This window comes from Periophthalmus magnuspinnatus, chromosome 9 (genome assembly GCF_009829125.3).
Source record: "Periophthalmus magnuspinnatus isolate fPerMag1 chromosome 9, fPerMag1.2.pri, whole genome shotgun sequence".
Lineage (NCBI taxonomy): Eukaryota > Metazoa > Chordata > Actinopteri > Gobiiformes > Gobiidae > Periophthalmus > Periophthalmus magnuspinnatus.
The window spans coordinates 15,343,354-15,362,065 of record NC_047134.1 but is presented as its reverse complement, the minus strand read 5'-3'; the positions used below and the strand labels follow the sequence as shown (position 1 = coordinate 15,362,065).

At 39.1% G+C, this 18,712-nt stretch overlaps 4 protein-coding genes across 6 annotated transcripts; 3 read left to right on the top strand and 1 right to left on the bottom strand.

Moving 5' to 3' along the window:
- The first annotated feature begins 37 nt into the window (after positions 1-37).
- On the top strand, positions 38-10,777 carry snrnp200 (small nuclear ribonucleoprotein 200 (U5)). 2 transcript variants are annotated; one of them, XM_033972258.2, is made up of 44 exons: positions 38-238; positions 418-581; positions 675-846; positions 955-1,147; positions 1,217-1,272; positions 1,342-1,440; positions 1,515-1,667; positions 1,771-1,870; positions 1,946-2,082; positions 2,154-2,231; positions 2,312-2,485; positions 2,591-2,728; positions 2,802-2,957; positions 3,032-3,202; positions 3,292-3,485; positions 3,596-3,719; positions 3,802-3,951; positions 4,027-4,269; positions 4,348-4,536; positions 4,602-4,799; positions 4,886-5,038; positions 5,140-5,220; positions 5,304-5,387; positions 5,468-5,574; positions 5,660-5,778; positions 5,852-6,006; positions 6,106-6,295; positions 6,364-6,537; positions 6,609-6,769; positions 6,882-7,109; positions 7,180-7,371; positions 7,622-7,800; positions 7,883-8,034; positions 8,117-8,225; positions 8,302-8,410; positions 8,490-8,679; positions 8,793-8,957; positions 9,045-9,166; positions 9,271-9,414; positions 9,488-9,664; positions 9,767-9,927; positions 10,000-10,081; positions 10,159-10,251; positions 10,334-10,777. In XM_033972258.2, exons 1-44 carry the CDS (start codon positions 194-196, stop codon positions 10,481-10,483), a joined length of 6,411 nt encoding a protein of 2,136 aa, XP_033828149.1. In that variant the 5' UTR covers positions 38-193; the 3' UTR covers positions 10,484-10,777. The 2 variants fall into 2 exon arrangements, with proteins under 2 accessions (XP_033828149.1, XP_055080374.1); XM_055224399.1 differs by having other exon boundaries at positions 91-238; positions 4,886-5,042; positions 5,144-5,220.
- ciao1 (cytosolic iron-sulfur assembly component 1) lies at positions 10,771-12,771 on the bottom strand. Of its 2 annotated transcripts, XM_055224402.1 has the most exons (8): positions 12,623-12,771; positions 12,352-12,494; positions 12,122-12,270; positions 11,939-12,050; positions 11,781-11,869; positions 11,509-11,710; positions 11,343-11,412; positions 10,771-11,269 (listed from the first exon to the last, which is right to left on the bottom strand). In XM_055224402.1, the coding sequence occupies exons 2-8, from the start codon at positions 12,488-12,490 to the stop codon at positions 11,035-11,037; spliced, it is 996 nt and encodes a 331-aa protein (XP_055080377.1). In that variant the 5' UTR covers positions 12,491-12,494; positions 12,623-12,771; the 3' UTR covers positions 10,771-11,034. The 2 variants fall into 2 exon arrangements, with proteins under 2 accessions (XP_055080377.1, XP_033828153.1); XM_033972262.2 differs by lacking the exon at positions 12,623-12,771 and having other exon boundaries at positions 10,820-11,269; positions 12,352-12,509.
- Positions 12,772-12,953: 182 nt separating this feature from the next.
- Positions 12,954-15,363, top strand: tmem127 (transmembrane protein 127). Its single transcript, XM_033972263.2, has 3 exons — positions 12,954-13,735; positions 13,822-13,986; positions 14,063-15,363. Exons 1-3 carry the CDS (start codon positions 13,498-13,500, stop codon positions 14,371-14,373), a joined length of 714 nt encoding a protein of 237 aa, XP_033828154.1. The 5' UTR covers positions 12,954-13,497; the 3' UTR covers positions 14,374-15,363.
- Positions 15,364-15,924: 561 nt separating this feature from the next.
- LOC117376105 (ES1 protein, mitochondrial-like) lies at positions 15,925-16,890 on the top strand (the record flags this gene model as incomplete). The annotated part of the gene is given in 4 exon segments (XM_033972512.1): positions 15,925-16,050; positions 16,107-16,126; positions 16,548-16,667; positions 16,758-16,890. Coding segments are annotated over 4 exon segments (399 nt in total), but the record flags the coding sequence as incomplete, so codon positions are not given.
- Positions 16,891-18,712: the final 1,822 nt, after the last annotated feature.

Here is an 18,712-nt window from a genome sequence, read left to right as displayed (position 1 = left end):
GTAGAGGGCGCTATAGTTTTTACTCCCTCGCGCCTTTGAACCCGGAAGAGAAAATAATCCGACAGTGGCGCTTGTTGTTGGCTCGTGTTAGCGGTGCCATTATAACGTAAAGAAAACGCTCTTTCTTAAACACAAATTCGGTCAACATAGAGATAAACCTCAATAGTTAAAGCTAACAGACGAAGTCGCAGCTATGGCGGATGTTACTGCTCGTAGCTTGCAGTACGAGTATAAAGCGGTAAGTTCACTTTCCGGAATTAGAACTACAGCATGTACAATAGAGCATATATTAACATGTAATAAACTGGAATTATAATGGAGCTTGGGAAATATTTCTAACATCATAGTCTTTAGTTGTTTTGCATAGCATTTAGTCTACTCATGGAGTCCTGATTGTGCTTCTGTTTTGAATGAAAGAACTCAAACTTGGTGCTGCAAGCGGATCGGTCTCTGATCGACCGAACACGAAGAGATGAGCCTACCGGAGAGGTACTGTCCCTTGTGGGGAAGCTGGAGGGGACCAAAATGGGCGATAAAGCGCAAAGGACCAAGCCTCAAAAGTTAGAGGAAAGACGAGACAAGTTAGTGACTTCATGTGCTTTTTGAAACAACCAAATCTTGCAGATGCACATGGACCTTAACGTTGTTTACATGGTTTGATTTTTTCTACTTAGGCGACGAAAGAGAGATGAAGACCGCCATGACATCAATAAAATGAAAGGGTTTACCTTGCTTTCTGAAGGTATTGATGATATGGTGGGCATTGTGTACAAGCCTAAAACCAAAGAAACACGAGAGACTTATGAAGTGTTGCTCAGCTTTATACATGCCGCCCTTGGAGATCAGGTCAGATTTATATATATATTTGAAATACTTTCATCTGTGTATACATTTCCCCTCTTTGACAATATATAGTAATGAAAATATACTGTTTTATTATTGTTAATAACACAGCCAAGAGACATCCTGTGTGGAGCTGCAGATGAAGTCCTGGCTGTGCTGAAGAATGATAAAATGAGGGATAAGGAAAGGCGTCGTGAGGTAGAGCAGCTTCTTGGCCCTGCTGATGACACTCGTTATCATGTGCTGGTCAATTTGGGGAAAAAAATCACAGATTATGGAGGTGATAAGGACCTACAAAATATGGGTAAGTTCTTGCCTTTTGGACTGTTTAAGGGAAGTTCTTTAGATTATTAAATCAAATCATATTCTGCAGATGAAAACATTGATGAAACATATGGAGTCAATGTCCAGTTTGAATCTGATGAAGAGGTATGCCTTGTTTTTCATTTAGTACTGTCATGTAAACATGAGTTAACCATTTTGTTTTTGTTTATTTAGGAGGGTGATGAAGACCAGTTTGGTGAGGTACGAGACGAGCATTCAGATGAAGACAGCGAAGGAGAAGAAGCAGATGTCAGCTCTACTCTTACAGCCAATGTATGTATTTTTACATAACAATTACTAGTTTCCTTCACAATACCTGTAAAAATTAAACTGTATTTCTTTTTTAGCTTGGTGTCACAGGTGATGTGATGACTGTGAAGAAAAAGGATCTACATCCAAGAGACATTGATGCTTTCTGGCTACAGCGTCAGCTCAGTCGCTTTTATGATGATGCTATTGTTTCACAAAAGAAAGCTGATGAAGTCTTGGAAATTCTCAAGGTATTTATTATTTTTATTTGCCACTTGGAGAGTCTCAGATTTAGTATGTTTATGTGTGAGCATTTGGAAGAATTTTACTGTCAATTGTCACCGTTTGCTTCAGACTGCCAGTGATGATAGAGAATGTGAGAATCAGCTTGTGCTGCTGCTTGGTTTTAACACTTTTGACTTCATTAAAGTTCTCCGCCAACATCGTCGCATGAGTAAGTCACTGCTGTAAAGGATATAATATGTAATGTTCACTTTTTTATTTTTTAAAACATTTTTCTGATTTCCAGTTCAATACTGTACAATGCTGGCAAGTGCACAGAGTGAGTCAGAAAAAGAGCGCATCATTGGAAAGATGGAATCAGATCAGGAGTTGTCAAAAATTCTTTATCAGCTGCAGGAGACTGAGAAGGAGGATATCATTCGGGTAAAGTCTTGTTTTTTGAAATATGTTCATGGCTGTCTAATTTAGTTTAACAATTCTTTTCTTCCTTGTAGGAGGAGCGATCTCGCAGAGAAAGGGTTAGAAAGTCTCGTGTTGATGACTTGGAAGCAATGGACGTTGACCATGGAGAGGTGATATATTCATTTGTAGCTGTGGACTGCTTCATTGGTTGTGTGATACTTAATTTGCTTATGTCATGCTTGTTTTGCAGTCAGTTGCCCCTCGACAGTTGCTAGACTTGGATGATCTGGCGTTCACTCAAGGAAGCCACTTTATGGCAAACAAACGCTGTCAACTTCCAGATGGTTCATTTCGCAAACAGCGCAAAGGCTATGAGGAAGTCCATGTGCCGGCTCTCAAACCCAAACCTTTTGCTGATGATGAGGTATGTTTTGTCCTTCAATGAACCTAAAATGTCATCCGTTTGTCTTCTCATTGCTCCTGGTGTTTTTGATTAAAGTCTAAGTACAGCCTCCTATTTTGACATTAGGTTCTGGTTGCAATTGAAAAATTGCCCAAGTACGCTCAGGCTGGGTTTGAGGGATTCAAAAACCTTAACCGCATCCAGAGTAAGTTGTTCAAGACCACCATGGACAGCGATGAGAACCTTTTAGTGTGTGCTCCTACGGTAAGTTAAGTCTATCATTAGATCGTTGTCAATTCTAATATAACAATATTACTAAAATAAACTGTGTTTATAGGGTGCTGGAAAGACTAATGTTGCTCTGATGGCTATGTTGAGAGAAATTGGAAAACACATCAACGTTGACGGGACCATCAATGTAGATGATTTCAAAATCATTTACATTGCGCCTATGCGCTCTTTGGTACAAGAAATGGTGGGAAGTTTCGGCAAGGTGAGTTTTATTCTTGTCCTTATCATCCACATTTTTGAAGGTGTACTTTTAAATAACTTTAAAATATCTTGCAGCGCTTGGCAAGTTATGGTATCACAGTATCTGAGCTGACTGGAGACCACCAGTTGTGTAAAGAGGAGATCAATGCCACTCAGATTATTGTGTGTACCCCTGAAAAATGGGACATTATAACAAGAAAAGGTGGAGAGCGTACCTACACTCAGCTAGTGCGCCTTATTATTATTGTGAGTAAATATAGTATTATATATTATCAGTAGAATATACTACTTCATACTTAACACTGACATGATCTGATAAACCTGAATGTGTACAGGATGAAATCCACCTGCTGCATGACGACAGAGGACCTGTTTTGGAGTCTCTTATCGCCAGAACCATTCGTAATGTTGAGTTGACGCAAGAGGATGTGCGTCTGATTGGACTCAGTGCCACCTTGCCTAACTATGAGGATGTTGCTACATGTCTGCGTGTAGATCCAGCTAAAGGGCTCTTCTATTTTGACAACAGGTAATAACAGAATAACCTGGGTTCAACTGTCTAAACAGTTACAAAAGAAACTTTCAACAAAACAACAAAATATCTAATATAACCCAAGGCTAATACACAATTTTCCCTAGTTTCCGCCCCGTGCCGCTGGAGCAGACCTATGTTGGAATCACAGAGAAAAAAGCTATTAAGCGTTTCCAGATCATGAATGAGATTGTGTATGAAAAAATTATGGAGCACGCTGGAAAGAATCAGGTATGTTTTTTTATATTTATGTATACAAACAATTTAAAAATCTTTTTCTTGCATGTAATCTGTCTCACCATTCTTGAACCAGGTGTTGGTCTTTGTACACTCAAGAAAGGAGACTGGAAAAACAGCCAGAGCAATAAGAGACATGTGTTTAGAGAAAGATACACTGGGCCTATTCCTTAGAGAGGGCTCAGCGTCTACAGAGGTCTTGAGAACTGAGGCTGAACAGTGCAAAGTAAGTAAATTACACTATACATTGCTTTGTCCTTTTAAATTCAATATCAATTCTAAAAATCATATATTTATTTAGAACCTGGAGCTCAAGGATTTGCTGCCTTATGGCTTTGCAATCCACCACGCTGGTATGACTAGAGTGGACCGTACTTTGGTGGAGGATCTGTTTGCTGATCGCCACATCCAGGTGCTGGTGTCAACAGCGACTCTGGCTTGGGGTGTCAATCTACCTGCCCACACTGTCATTATCAAAGGCACGCAGGTGTACAGCCCTGAGAAAGGCAGGTGGACAGAGCTCGGAGCACTCGACATTTTACAGGTTGGCCAGAGCTCTCATCTTCCATACACAATCCTCTGTGGGCTCTAGTTAATGGATTGGTCAATTATGTTTTTGCAGATGCTTGGTCGAGCTGGTCGTCCGCAGTATGACACTAAGGGCGAGGGAATTTTGATCACATCCCATGGAGAACTGCAGTACTATCTCTCTCTCCTGAACCAGCAGCTGCCCATTGAGAGTCAGATGGTGGCAAAGCTGCCTGATATGCTGAATGCTGAAATAGTACTTGGCAATGTACAAAATGTCAAGGTAAGTGGCTGATATTGGGGCAAATGAGATTTTAGAAAACAATTTAACATTTCATTTGTTTTCAGGATGCGGTAAACTGGCTTGGCTACACATACCTATATGTACGAATGCTCCGCAACCCTTCTCTGTACGGAGTCTCCCATGACGACAAGAGCACTGATCCACTTCTTGAGCGCCGCAGGATGGACCTTATACACACTGCAGCGAATGTCTTGGACAAAAACAATCTCATTAAATATGATAAGAGAACTGGCTCATTCCAGGTTTGTGGATGATTTAAAATACATTTTTTGCATTATATATTATAATAACATAGTATAATATATTTAAATTTTTTCTATGCATTTAGGTTACAGATCTTGGGCGCATCGCTAGTCACTTCTACATCACACATGACTCCATTCAGACATACAACCAGCTGCTAAAGCCTACTTTGAGTGAGATTGAACTCTTCCGTGTTTTTTCCCTTTCATCAGAGTTCAGAAACATCACAGTCAGAGAGGTGGGTAGAGCTAAATGAATTCAACATAAGACATAAGCGTTTGTAAAAAAAAATAATAATAATAATAATAATAATAATAAATTACTCTATTTGCATTTTAGGAAGAGAAACTGGAACTCCAGAAGTTACTGGAACGTGTCCCAATCCCAGTAAAGGAAAGTATTGAAGAGCCAAGTGCAAAGGTGAGTAACATATCTGCAAGTTAAGTGTTGTTTTTAAAAAAGTCTTTCAATTTGACTTAAGCATGTTTTTGTTTCTTTCTCAGATTAATGTGCTACTCCAGGCTTACATCTCTCAGCTCAAACTGGAGGGTTTCGCTCTTATGGCCGATATGGTCTATGTTACACAGGTATTGAAGCACAACTAGGATTTAACTTGGATGCATCACAAGAACATTTACCTGACTTTATTTTTCTTTTTTTCTTTCAGAGTGCTGGCAGACTTATGCGTGCTATATTTGAGATTGTACTCAACAGAGGGTGGGCACAACTCAGCGACAAGACGATGAACCTTTGCAAGATGATTGACAAAAGAATGTATGTTTTACTAACATACATGTGTATTTTCATAATATTACCAATTACACTCACCAGTTTTCTTTTTTATTCAATGTTTTTATAGGTGGCAGTCAATGTCTCCTTTGAGACAGTTCAAAAAACTTCCAGAGGAAGTGATCAAAAAGATTGAAAAGAAAAACTTCCCCTTTGAGCGTCTGTATGATCTGAACCACAATGAAATTGGTATGTTTCTTTAAGAAGCTAAGAAAGTAATGCGTCTTGCTTTAGATTTCTGTTGATAAGAATTATGTTCTAGGGGAGCTCATCCGAATGCCCAAAATGGGAAAGACTATTCACAAGTTTGTACACCAGTTTCCTAAGCTGGACTTGGCTGTTCATTTGCAACCCATCACTCGCTCCACACTAAAGGTGGAGCTCACCATTACTCCTGACTTTCAGTGGGATGACAAGGTCAGTCATTTGGCAGAACACTGTACACATTTCATATAGGACTTTATACACCATGTTTCATCAAGGACTCGGAAATATTCTAACCCTTCAACCCATTAGATTCATGGATCATCTGAGGCGTTCTGGATCTTGGTAGAGGATGTGGACAGTGAAGTCATCCTGCATCATGAATACTTCCTTCTTAAATCCAAATATGCCCAGGATGAACACCTGGTGACATTCTTTGTCCCTGTGTTTGAGCCTCTACCACCACAATACTTTATCCGAGTGCTATCAGACCGCTGGCTCTGTAAGTATGCTGTATGAAATTATTTGATGTGTCTTTTGTGTAGCTATTTAGTATTTGTCCTTCTTTAGCTTGTGAGACGCAGCTCCCCGTGTCCTTCCGTCACCTGATCCTCCCGGAGAAGTACCCTCCGCCCACAGAGTTGCTGGACCTGCAGCCTCTGCCTGTCACTGCTCTCAGGAACTCTGCCTTTGAGGCTCTCTACCAGAACAAGTTTCCCTTCTTCAACCCCATTCAAACTCAAGGTACAACTTCAAATACACTATTGTTGAGTTTATACTCTGTCGATTTTTAACATAAACCTTTACTCCCATAGTTTTCAATGCTATCTACAACAGTGATGATAATGTATTTGTGGGAGCTCCAACTGGCAGTGGTAAGACTATATGTGCTGAATTTGCCATTCTGAGAATGCTCCTGCACAACGCTGAGGGCCGCTGTGTCTACATCACACCCATGGAGGCACTTGCTGAACAAGTAAATGTTATTGAGATATATTAGTGTTATTAAATTCATTTAAATACTTCCAATTGTGTTTACAACACAAATAAGTTGGCTTTTTTGTTAAAAGTACTTTTTTTGTCATTAGGTATTCATGGACTGGCATCAGAAATTTCAGGATGTCCTGAATAAGAAGGTTGTACTCCTTACTGGAGAGACAAGCACAGACCTGAAGCTTCTAGGAAAAGGAGACATTATAGTCAGTACTCCAGACAAGTGGGATATCCTATCCCGACGCTGGAAACAGAGGAAGAATGTCCAAAATGTCAGCCTTTTCATTGTGGACGAAACACACCTGATTGGAGGAGAAAATGGGGTGAGTTTATCATGACAACTACCATTATTTCCTTAATTAAACTTGAAATAATTCAAACTTTCTTCTCCAGCCTGTCTTGGAGGTCATCTGCTCAAGAATGAGGTACATCTCCTCTCAAATTGAGCGCCCCATCCGCATTGTGGCTCTGAGTTCATCGTTGTCCAATGCCAAAGATGTGGCTCACTGGTTGGGCTGCAGCACGACAGCAACTTTTAACTTTCACCCCAACGTCAGACCTGTGCCTCTCGAACTGCACATTCAGGTTTGTGATTGTATTAAATCTTTAACAGCTCTTTTCCTAAGTAGTTTACTTACATTTATGCGTTTTTGATTAACGGGCAAACTGCATTGATATATTTATACTGAACAATGTAATGATGTTGAAACATAAACAACTACAAAGTATAGCCTCTTAGGACAACACATCACGTCTTTAAATTCACATTAACACAACCTATAAAAGTGAATATAAATAATGTGATTGTTCTGGTTTGGTGTTTTGTTTTGTTCAGGGCTTTAATGTGAGTCACACACAGACCCGGCTCTTGTCTATGGCTAAGCCTGTATACCACGCCATCATGAAGCACTCTCCCTCCAAACCGGCTGTGGTTTTTGTCCCGTCCCGCAGACAGACTCGCCTCACAGCTATTGACATCCTCACCTTCTGTGCTGCTGATGTGGTCCCTCAGAGGTTGTTATGCATTTCACATCACCGTTATATTTATGTACTTAAGATTATTGCACAGAAAAAGCTAACATTTGTGTTTCTGAAGGTTCCTGCATTGCAATGAGAAAGACCTGGCACCATTCCTGGAAAAAATCAATGATGCTACTCTAAAAGAGACTCTGGCTAATGGCGTGGGTTACTTGCACGAAGGCCTGTCTGCCACTGAGCGGAAAATAGTTGAGCAGCTTTTCAACTCCGGTATGACTTGCCACTCCTGCACCAGCTACTTTTGGAAAAATCAATACACCAGAATGTTTATAGTTATTGTTTCTATTTACAGGGGCTGTACAGGTTGTGGTATCTTCTCGTTCACTCTGCTGGGGCATCAACATCGCTGCTCATCTGGTCATTGTCATGGACACCCAGTATTACAACGGCAAAATTAATTCGTATGTTTTCTGCACTTTGAAAAGAATTGCTATAAAAATTTTTGTAACACAAACTAAGTGAATTTGTTTCTTTTAGCTATGTGGACTATCCAATTTATGACATCCTCCAAATGGTGGGCAAAGCAAACAGACCAATGCTAGATGATGAAGGCCGTTGTGTCATCATGTGTCAAGGCTCCAAAAAAGTAATGCCTAACTTTGTTTTGCTTTTAATATATTCTAATATCAACGCAAACAAATGCATTTATTTTCTTGCACTCATAGGATTTCTTCAAGAAGTTCCTGTATGAGCCTCTGCCAGTCGAGTCCCACTTAGACCATTGCCTCCATGATCACTTTAATGCTGAAATTGTCACAAAGACAGTGGAAAATAAACAGGATGCTGTGGACTACCTGACTTGGACATTCCTCTATCGCCGTATGACTCAGAATCCCAACTACTACAATCTGCAAGGTCAGAAACCAAAGCGCATTATTAATAATGTACAATACAGAAACAAAGGTTTTATGAAAATGGCTACAAATGGATAAATGTAATTCTTATTTTTGTATTTTATATTTTAATAGGTATGTCCCATCGTCACCTGTCGGACCACCTCTCTGAGCTGGTGGAGAACACACTCCATGATCTGGAGCAGTCCAAATGTATCAGCATTGAGGATGAGATGGATGTGGCACCCCTCAATCTGGGCATGATTGCTGCCTATTATTACATCAACTACACCACTATCGGTCTGTATCATAACATTCACCGTGACTTATTCATTTTGTTCTTTGAAGCATCCTGTTGCAAATGTAACTTCTGTTTTTGTGTAACAGAGCTGTTCAGCATGTCTCTCAATGCTAAAACGAAGATTCGTGGATTGATTGAGATCATCTCTAATGCTGCTGAGTACAAGCACATTCCAATACGGCATCATGAAGACACACTTCTCCGACAGGTAATAAACATCTCAGTTAGATTTGAGAGCTGTTCATTATGAATGTTAACTTTATTTTACTGATGTTTACAAGGTTTGATATGAATATGTGTAATCTTTTCCAGCTGGTTCAGAAAGTTCCTCACAAACTAAATAACCCCAAGTTCAATGACCCACATGTGAAGACCAACCTGCTGCTCCAGGCTCATCTGTCAAGAATGCAGCTGAGTGCTGAGCTGCAGTCTGACACTGAGGAGATCCTGAGCAAGGTCCATTTAATTGCATTTATTTTTTGTTTTTAAAGTCTAATGCTGCATGTAACAACTTACTGTTGTGTTGTAGGCTGTTCGTCTCATCCAGGCTTGTGTAGATGTGCTATCCAGTAACGGGTGGCTGAGTCCTGCTCTAGCTGCTATGGAGCTGGCCCAAATGGTCACCCAGGCCATGTGGTCCAAGGACTCATATCTCAAACAGCTTCCTTTCTTCACATCAGAGCACATCAAACGATGCACTGACAAGGTACCATAGTCAATATGTTACACAATGGTTGTGTTTTAGAAATGCTTGAGTTGTTTTATTTGTTTATTCATATTTATATTTTATTCTGGTTGTTTTCTGCAGGGAGTGGAAAGTATCTTTGACATTATGGAGATGGAGGATGATGAGCGCACTGCTCTTCTACAGCTGACAGATGCCCAGATGGCAGATGTGGCACGTTTCTGTAACCGTTATCCCAACATTGAGCTTTCCTATGAAGTTGCTGAAAAGGACAACATCAAGAGGTATCCCCAACGTCCCATCTAAAAGTATGGTCAATATAAAGAGGAAACTTAATACTATTATTGTATTTATAGTGGCAGTCCTGTTTTGGTTCAAGTTCAGCTCGAGAGAGAGGAGGAGGTGACGGGACCGGTTATTGCACCTCTCTTCCCTCAGGTTAGTGCACCACAGATTTGTTGAAAGAATATTTTTGTTGCTTTAGTCTCTGATTGTTAACCTTATTTTTTGTGTAGAAACGTGAGGAAGGATGGTGGGTGGTTATCGGAGATCCCAAGTCTAACAGTCTCATTTCAATTAAGAGGTTGACACTTCAGCAGAAAGCAAAGGTCAGCTTCTTTGTAATCTTTGTTTAAAGTACTTCTCACACCAACAAACTCAGCCTTTATTTTTGTTTGATTTATCTTTTAGGTTAAGTTGGACTTTGTTGCACCAGCCATGGGTGTTCATAACTACACACTATATTTTATGAGTGATGCCTACATGGGCTGTGACCAGGAGTACAAGTTCAGTGTGGATGTGAAAGAGGCAGACAGCGAAGGAGAAAGTGACTCAGACTGAACGCAGATACTCTTCTCAAACATGCTTAGATTTGGTTTTATATGAAACTAGATATTCATGAATCTGCTAGGTATATTTTCCTTGTCTCTTTTGCAGTAATTGTGTCATTCTGTTAAGTTTACCCTTTACCTTAACAGTTTTAGTTTAAGCACAAACGTTTTATTTGTATTTGTTTATTTGATGAACCATATCAGGTTCTCCCAATGATCCACTGACTAAAAAACTTTGTCATTTTAAATTGTTCTGTCAGTTTGTTGTTTTTTTTTTGTAATAAAGAGAACCAACATGATTGTGAAAATGAGTTGCATTTGCCTGCAGTGAATGTAGACAGAGCAAATACTTTATTAAAAAGGGTTCTTTTTGTTACAATACAAGGCCCACAAATAAAGATAAGCTATTTAAGCTTTGATTCTGCTTATAAGCTGAGAGCAGAACGCTTCTCAGGTTAACCAAACCTTTCTTGCCTCAGATCAGTGTTAAACATAAGCAATTATTACTATCATTTGTGGCTTTGACATGTTCCAGTGAATTCTGGGATTGAACAGAAAATATTAATTCTCCTCTTGAAACCGCCAAATGGCAATCTCCCCATTGTCACTACATGAGGCCAGTAGTCCTGCCTCCTTTGGGTTCCAGGTGACACAGTTCACATCTTGGTCATGTGCTTTGGCCACTTGAGCAGCCAATGAGAACACAGGCTGCTCTGGATCTGCCGTTTCATCTTCTTTAAATACTCGCACTGCATCGTCCCCACATGCTGTTGCCAGGGCTCCGGTCAGGTGACACCTATATAACATGAAATTGTACCATTTGATTTCAATATTATTTAGGAATAATGAGCAGAATTTAAAAAACTTACCAGGAAACATCATAGATTGTTCGACCATGATACCCAGACAAAGTGCAGACACACTTCCATGACAAGTCTCCTGTTAATGTTAAATACAACGTTTTGAAACTGCAGTTTCAGATATAGATTTTTTTTTTTTTTTTTATCAGTAATTTTGTCTGTATTGTTTTCTAACCCTGTCCATCCTCTGGTGAGAAGTCTTTCCAGATCTTCACTGTGCGATCATCACTGCAGGAGGCCAGTTTCTTTCCAGTGCCATCAAAGGATAGACTCCATACAGTGGACGTGTGTCCTTCTAAAGTGGCACGGCATTCCCAGTCGTCATCATCCTCTTTATAAATGCATATGTTGTTGTCGTAGCTCGCAGATGCTAAAAGCTGTACACAAGTGCACAAAACATTGTGGCAACACTTGCAAAAGACACAAAAAAATATTTACCAGACCTACTTCCTGTGTAGGGTGCCACACAACATGTTTGACATCTTGTGTGTGAGAGTTGACAACAGTCACACACTCATACTCATCTTCTTCATCAACTGAAAAAAAGAAATCAATGAAAAGAACATGGCAATTAAAAAAAAGAAGTCAATATTGCGTACACAAACCTTCCCAAACCCAGACACTCTTGTCTCTGCTGCATGTTGCAAGCAGATTCCCCGATGGGGCCCAGGCAACACATTTTACCTCGTTTTCATGGCCTTCCAGGACAGTCAAATTCTAGGGTGAGTCAATAAGTGTCAGGCATTATGCAAAACTACTAGAATAAATACATCTATACAAAATAATACCTCAAAACCATCATTTGTCTTTTTCCATATACACGTGGTGGCATCAAAGCTGGCAGAGGCCAAATAATTTCCACAAGGGGACCAGGCAACTTTCCTCACAGTGCGCTGATGTCCATCTTCAAGTATACTCTTGCATATCCAAGAGTCACCTATAATGACATAATTGGACCAACATGCATATGTAGTAAGAAGTTGAATTGTGTATTTAGAGTAGGCTTGGTTCTGGGTACCTTCTTGACTCCATATCCTGATGGTCTTGTCCCCTCCACAGGAGGCCAACAGCGTCCCGTTTGGGCTCCAGCTCACGAACCAACAACGAGAGTCTGGATGAGCGCTCAGCCTCTGGACCAAAGACAAGCCCTCCTTCATCGTCCTAAACACAAATCAGCTTTTATGTTAGTGCTGTCAAACAAACCGCTCAGTCTATGTCCAAACTGCGACCACTGACTGAATATAACGACGCGCAACGAGGATAATACCACACACCAAAATGATAGTTACCTTTTAAAGCCGAAATGATTTAACTTTAATTTAGTTTCAAATACTGTCTAGACTAAAGCTGATTAATTAAAAAATAAAAACAACAGTAAAACATCCGTGTTACAGACATGCCGCCATCTTTCCAGAGAAGTCCCAAAGCATTGTGGGACAGTTTGCTCGCGATCCACTCCCAAAAAATGCCGAACATTAGTTAAGTATATGATGAAAAATATCCATACTTGTGGAATGCAAATTCATATTCTATATTGTCTAAAACAATATAAACAATAACAATGATATCGACATCGCCGCTAGATGGCAGACCGTGTGTTGAAGTGTGTGTGACTGAGAGCGCAGCGAGAAGCACGAAGAAGAATGAGGTGAACACGGAAGTCAACATCACGGAGAAAGACTGTAATCTGTCTTTTGTTTTGTTTTACTCTTAATTTTGTTTCTTGTCGACAGACATTTCTCGACTTTGTCGCAGGGCCTGCTTTTTATTAGTTTATAGTCCGGTCTCTGTGTTTCCGCCGTTTATTAAAGGATAGACGTCGATTTTTGGCGTCATAGGATCGAGGTAACGGGCTAACAACTAAGCTAACAGGCCTGAAGGCCATCTGTTCATTGTCTACCGTTTCCTTGTTGTGTATGTTTTTGTAATTCCACATTTAGGACTCTGTGATTGTTAGTCTTTAAAGTGGCAAACCGCATAACATACATGTTGACATTACTTTAAGCTACAAGTGTACTGGCTACTTGCTCATTTATTATTGTACCCAGTCCACGGATTGACCTTACCATCGGAACGTCAAGTTTATACTACTATACACATCGTATAATTTATAAGGGAGGTAAAGAGCCAAGAGTGGATTACTAAATTTATCTAGTTGGTGAGCATGTACGCCCCTCCGGGATCTACTGTGACTGGAGTTCGGAGGAGGAGAGGTGGCTCCTCTCTGCCCAAACAGCCGGAGCGGAGCTTGGTGTCTGCTCTGCCCGGAGCTCTGTCCATTACAGCGCTGTGCACGGCCCTGGCTGAGCCCGCATGGCTCCGGATTCATGGAGGAACTTGTCCAAGGCAGGAGCTTGGGGTTGCAGACGTTCTGGGTTACATTGACCCCAAGCTTTTGGATGGTGAGCATAACTCAAAGTGAATTAGGTACATTTATGAATGTGATTTGCTTCATTAATTTTTTCTCTGCCTTGTCTTTTACTGCCAGATTACTGTGTGAACCCTCAGACCATATTACTGCTGAGAGTCATTGCTGCCTTTTGTTTTCTTGGCATCCTCTGCAGTCTGACGGCCTTTCTCCTGGATGTGTTTGGACCAAAACACCCAGCTCTCAAAATTACACGCAGATATGCATTTGCGCATATTCTCACTGGTAAATAGTTTTTAAAGTTCTATCTTTCACATGCTTCACATAAGTTTATGTCCTAATGTTTATTTTCTGTCTGTAGTTCTACAATGTGCCACTGTCATTGGCTTCTGCTACTGGGCTTCAGAGCTCATCCTGTCTCTACAGCAGCAACATAAAAAGTACCATGGTTCCCTCATATACGTCACATTTGCGATTAGCTTTTATCTGGTGGCCGGGGCCGGAGGGGCGTCAATCCTAGCAACAGCTGCAAATCTCCTGCGCCACTACCCGACTGAAGAGGAGGAGCAGGCCCTGGAGCTGCTCTCAGAGATGGAGGACAGCAGTGAAACTTTTCCTGCTGATTATGACATCGCCAATCAGTTTCAGCCACCACCTGCCTACACGCCTTAACGTTGCCAAATTGACTTTTTGAAACATGCTCGTATATAAGCACGGCTATTGGCTTGATGAGCAAATCCACTCAATATTGCAATATTTTTGCAGTACTATTTACAATGAACTTTGTGATCAGTAGAGGCATAAACTTCTTAACTGATGCTTGGATGCATGAAAGCTGTCCCTGATGGTGGATGACCAAGGAGAGAAATTTTCCACCAAACCAATGTCATTTGCATGTAAATGGCTTTTAGAATGGGGTCTTTACATGTAAAAAAAAGCAAAAGGAGTATGACATGGCTTAGGAGGTTTACAGTATGATGTTTAAGGAGAGACATTTTGAATAGCTTAACTGTTCTCTTTTGGACTTTAATTTTTGAGCACCATGATTTTTTATGCTTGCAATATGTATAGTTTTATGTAGTGATCAAAATTTCAAAATTACTTTTAAGTTTCAGGCATTTTTTCAGGCATCTGTGTATGGTTAAAATAACCATTATTTATTTATGAACATTTCTACGTTTCCCTTCTCATTTTCTGACTTGTGAGCATTTAGCACTGTTTAGTCTTATTCATTCACACGTGAAACTTGCTAAAGATGAGAAATCAGTCCAATATTATTGGATTTGTTGTGTATGTATATAACCATGAACAAATAGGGAAACATCTTTGTTTTTCAAAGAAAACATTTGGTGAATATTCTTAAATTGAAAGTCCAGTTATTGTAATCTGTGGTTCCCATGTGTGTCAATTTAAGTATGTTTTTGTTTTGTTTTTTTTGCATGATTTTGTGTACTGATTTTAAGCCTGCTGGGCATCTATAGCAAAAGCTCTTTGGGTTCCATGGCCTAAAATAGTGGTTGATGGTGCAAATGCACTAGACTGTGTTTTTGCTTTACTGATTCCATCATCATTTTGGTCTTTAAACTGTTGCAATACTTTCATCAGAAGTATGTAAATATTGATTGTTTATACATAAAAATGATCATAATAAAAATTTAAAAAAAAAATCCTGTTTTGCGCCACATTGTCCTCAGTAAAGAAACAGCACAAAGTTTTGATTGACAAACTTTAAACTTTTACTTTGTTGTTATTGATCACACAGGATATTGACTTTGACATCTACATTGTAGACCGAACATGGCCTTGGCACTTAATAGACTTAAAGTTCACACTCCCTGTTTTATGCTGTACCTTAATCTAAAGACACAATGTATACTTCATGCTCTATTGGAGACTAGTGCAGTTTATTTGTGTATGTAATGTGCTAAGAGGAAAAACTACAAATTGTGTATATATAGTTAACAACACAATCTTTTGAGCACTACTTGAGCCAAATGCTTTAATCACTAGAATAAACAAGGAATTATGGTAGTGGAGTTCTACATGGCAATGGGCCAGTCAGGGAAAAGGAACTGACTCTTCCAGAAAATTAAGCTTATGTTGAAGCGTCATCTGGCTAGGTCCTTGTCCTTATATAAATGGTTAACTTCATTGGGATCAATATCACTATCTTTAAGATCTTGCAGCCTCTCCAAGGGTTCCCCCTTTAACTCATAAAAACTAAAACTGCTGGCAACTGCTGTCCGCACCTTCCTCTCAAAACAAACTCTGACTGCTCTTTCACATCAACCTGCTTGATTTGTTCATCATGGGGATTATGGTAACTGGGGCAATGCCAGTGTGGCACTGGTAAGTGTAAGAAATCAAAGTGTTTTTTAAATATGCATGTGGATATTATGTTGCAGGTTTTCTCTGGATATCACAAGTGACATGGCATAGATGTCCATGAAGGAGTAAGTAGTGGTAGGGATTAATTAAACTTAATTTAAATTAATTCTAAAGTGTAAATAAATGTTTAGAACTATGTACCGCAAAGACTAACCTGAACAATGATGTTCAAGGGGTTTAAGGATTTTCACCACTCACACAAACTTTTTTTTACATTTTGCTTGTCTTTGTATATTGTAATACTTGAACATTGTGCTGCATTTGAAGAAGTTCAAAAAAGAGTGCAAAAAAAATCTGTGATGATCTGTTCCAGAGTGGCGAATTCTTGACTCCTTCACTTAAGTTACTCCTGATTTAACAATTTTGGGGAACTATCATTTTGCACATAGCAACACAATTCAAATGCTTATCAACAGTTTGTTCTTAATTCTAGATAGGCAGGTATGGCTTCTCTGTAGAGTGCAGCCTAGTATTGAGGTGACCATGGGCTATGAGAAGGATAAGAACACCCACTGGGGGCCCAGTACTAATGTGGTGCAAGCTGCGAAGAACACTGGTGCCGTGAGCCCTACATATGCGTTTAGGACTTAAAAGATTTTAACTGTTACTGTTTTTTACAAATCTCCAATTATTCACCTTTTTGACCTTAACTCATTGTATTTCACAAGGTCTATGTGTATGAGAAAAACCTGAGTGGTCAGTATTCCAGCTTTCATGCAGAAAACTGAAAATCACAATCACTACATATTTGATGACGTTTGCAACATGGTCAAGCACGTCATGAGCATGACAACCAAATGAGATTAAGGGAAGAAATACAGTCATGGCTATTAGATACAAAATGTGTTCTAACAAAAGAAATGAGTTATGGTTTATTTCATTTGAGTTAAATTTTAATAGATGAGACAATAAAGAGACATGTTTTGTCTTATTTATAGTCATAAAGACATCAAAGTTCAATTTATCTGATTCAGTTTTTATTTTTTTTAAATAAACTTTCACCAGTGTGTACATCCAGCATAAACAATGTATTCAAACATAAAAATGACAATAACAACCAAATGTCAAAAATATAAAAACATAACATTTTGTACAAAAGCTTCATGGAAAAAAAAATGCATCTAAACAATTCTTTGGGGATAATTGTTTTTAAAATAGGTACAAATTTTACCTCTTGATCAAAGTCCACATATAAAATTAGCTTTAATATAGCCAGTTACATACAGGCTGTTCAGTAGTTGGGCACAAAATTAATAAGATTTGCAATCCACATTCAGAATCACAAGTCAGAAAAAGACATATTCACAGTGTTGGTTTCACATCAGCAATGTGTCTTGTAAACAGTTGCATTACAATATGCCAATACTTTAATAGTTACACAGAATATATCTGCTTAAAAATAAACATGAATTTGCACAAAATAATGTTTGATCTGGTGGTGAGCTTTATTACCTGTAGATATAAACATAAGGCAGTATTCACTTTCCCCGTGTTTGTTATCAAGTTTTACAGTGTAATTTCTTTTTAAAGGCTAAAAGATGCATGGTATAGACCAATTCAAGTGGAGTAGCAGTTTCTCTTTAGAGGAAATCATATCAAAAATGAGTTCATTTACAATAAATACATATAAACATTTGTACAGTTATTATGTACAAAATAATACTGGCTTTAATAAATGGTTTGTTTAATAAAATCTGAACTGGCCAGTGTCTAAATGAAGAAAGTAACGGAACAAAAAAAAAAGTAGTTTTAAAACAAGAATTAAAACAACAGCTGTAGAAGTTATTGATAAAAGACAAATTACTTCATTTGGAACACTGATGTAGAAACAACATTTTACAAACGGGTATCATCTGAGATTAAAAGAATTGTCATATGCATCCCTTGTAATGAAAAGGCAAATCACCAAAGCAATAGTTCTGTGAGCTTCATAACCTTACAGGCAGCATCAACGTTTATAAAGCCAGTCCTTCAAACAAATTCTGGACAGTCTTAGGGGCATATTTACTAAGCCAGGTGCTAAATTACAGCCCTATCCTTCAGACTTCCACCAGAAAGCACCTCTACTGACATGTCCCATGCAAATTTTCATTAGTTTACCTTTTAAGCGACTTTATTACTCTACTCTACACTACACTAATTATCACTTGTTGCCTTAGTTCACTATTAAAAGTTACCGTGCAAGTTGGCCAGACTCATACAGAGCCAAATCCAAAGATACATAAAGGAGAAACAGCTGATGCATGTGCACGAGAGACGTGTTGGGAAACCCAGGCTAAACGTTTACTCTGTTGTTGATTACGAGGAACAAGGCCAAAGTGTCACATGTGAAGTGTGACTTTCTATTATGACACAGTCTTCAAAACAACGCAATCATTAGGCTATTTTAACTTTGTGAATTAGTACAGACTAATGAACTTTCACTTTATATCACTTTAAATGCATCATTCGTGGAGAAACTGGAACTGTCTATCCAACGTGTTAAACTTCCACAAAGTTTTCTCATCGTTTTGATAAAGCAAGTAGCACCTGCTAAACAACTTCGTATGTATTTTCTTCTCCTTTTTTGTCAATTTTGCCAAAATGCCCCGTTTTGCATACCCATTTGGTCCCAGGAGCAAAA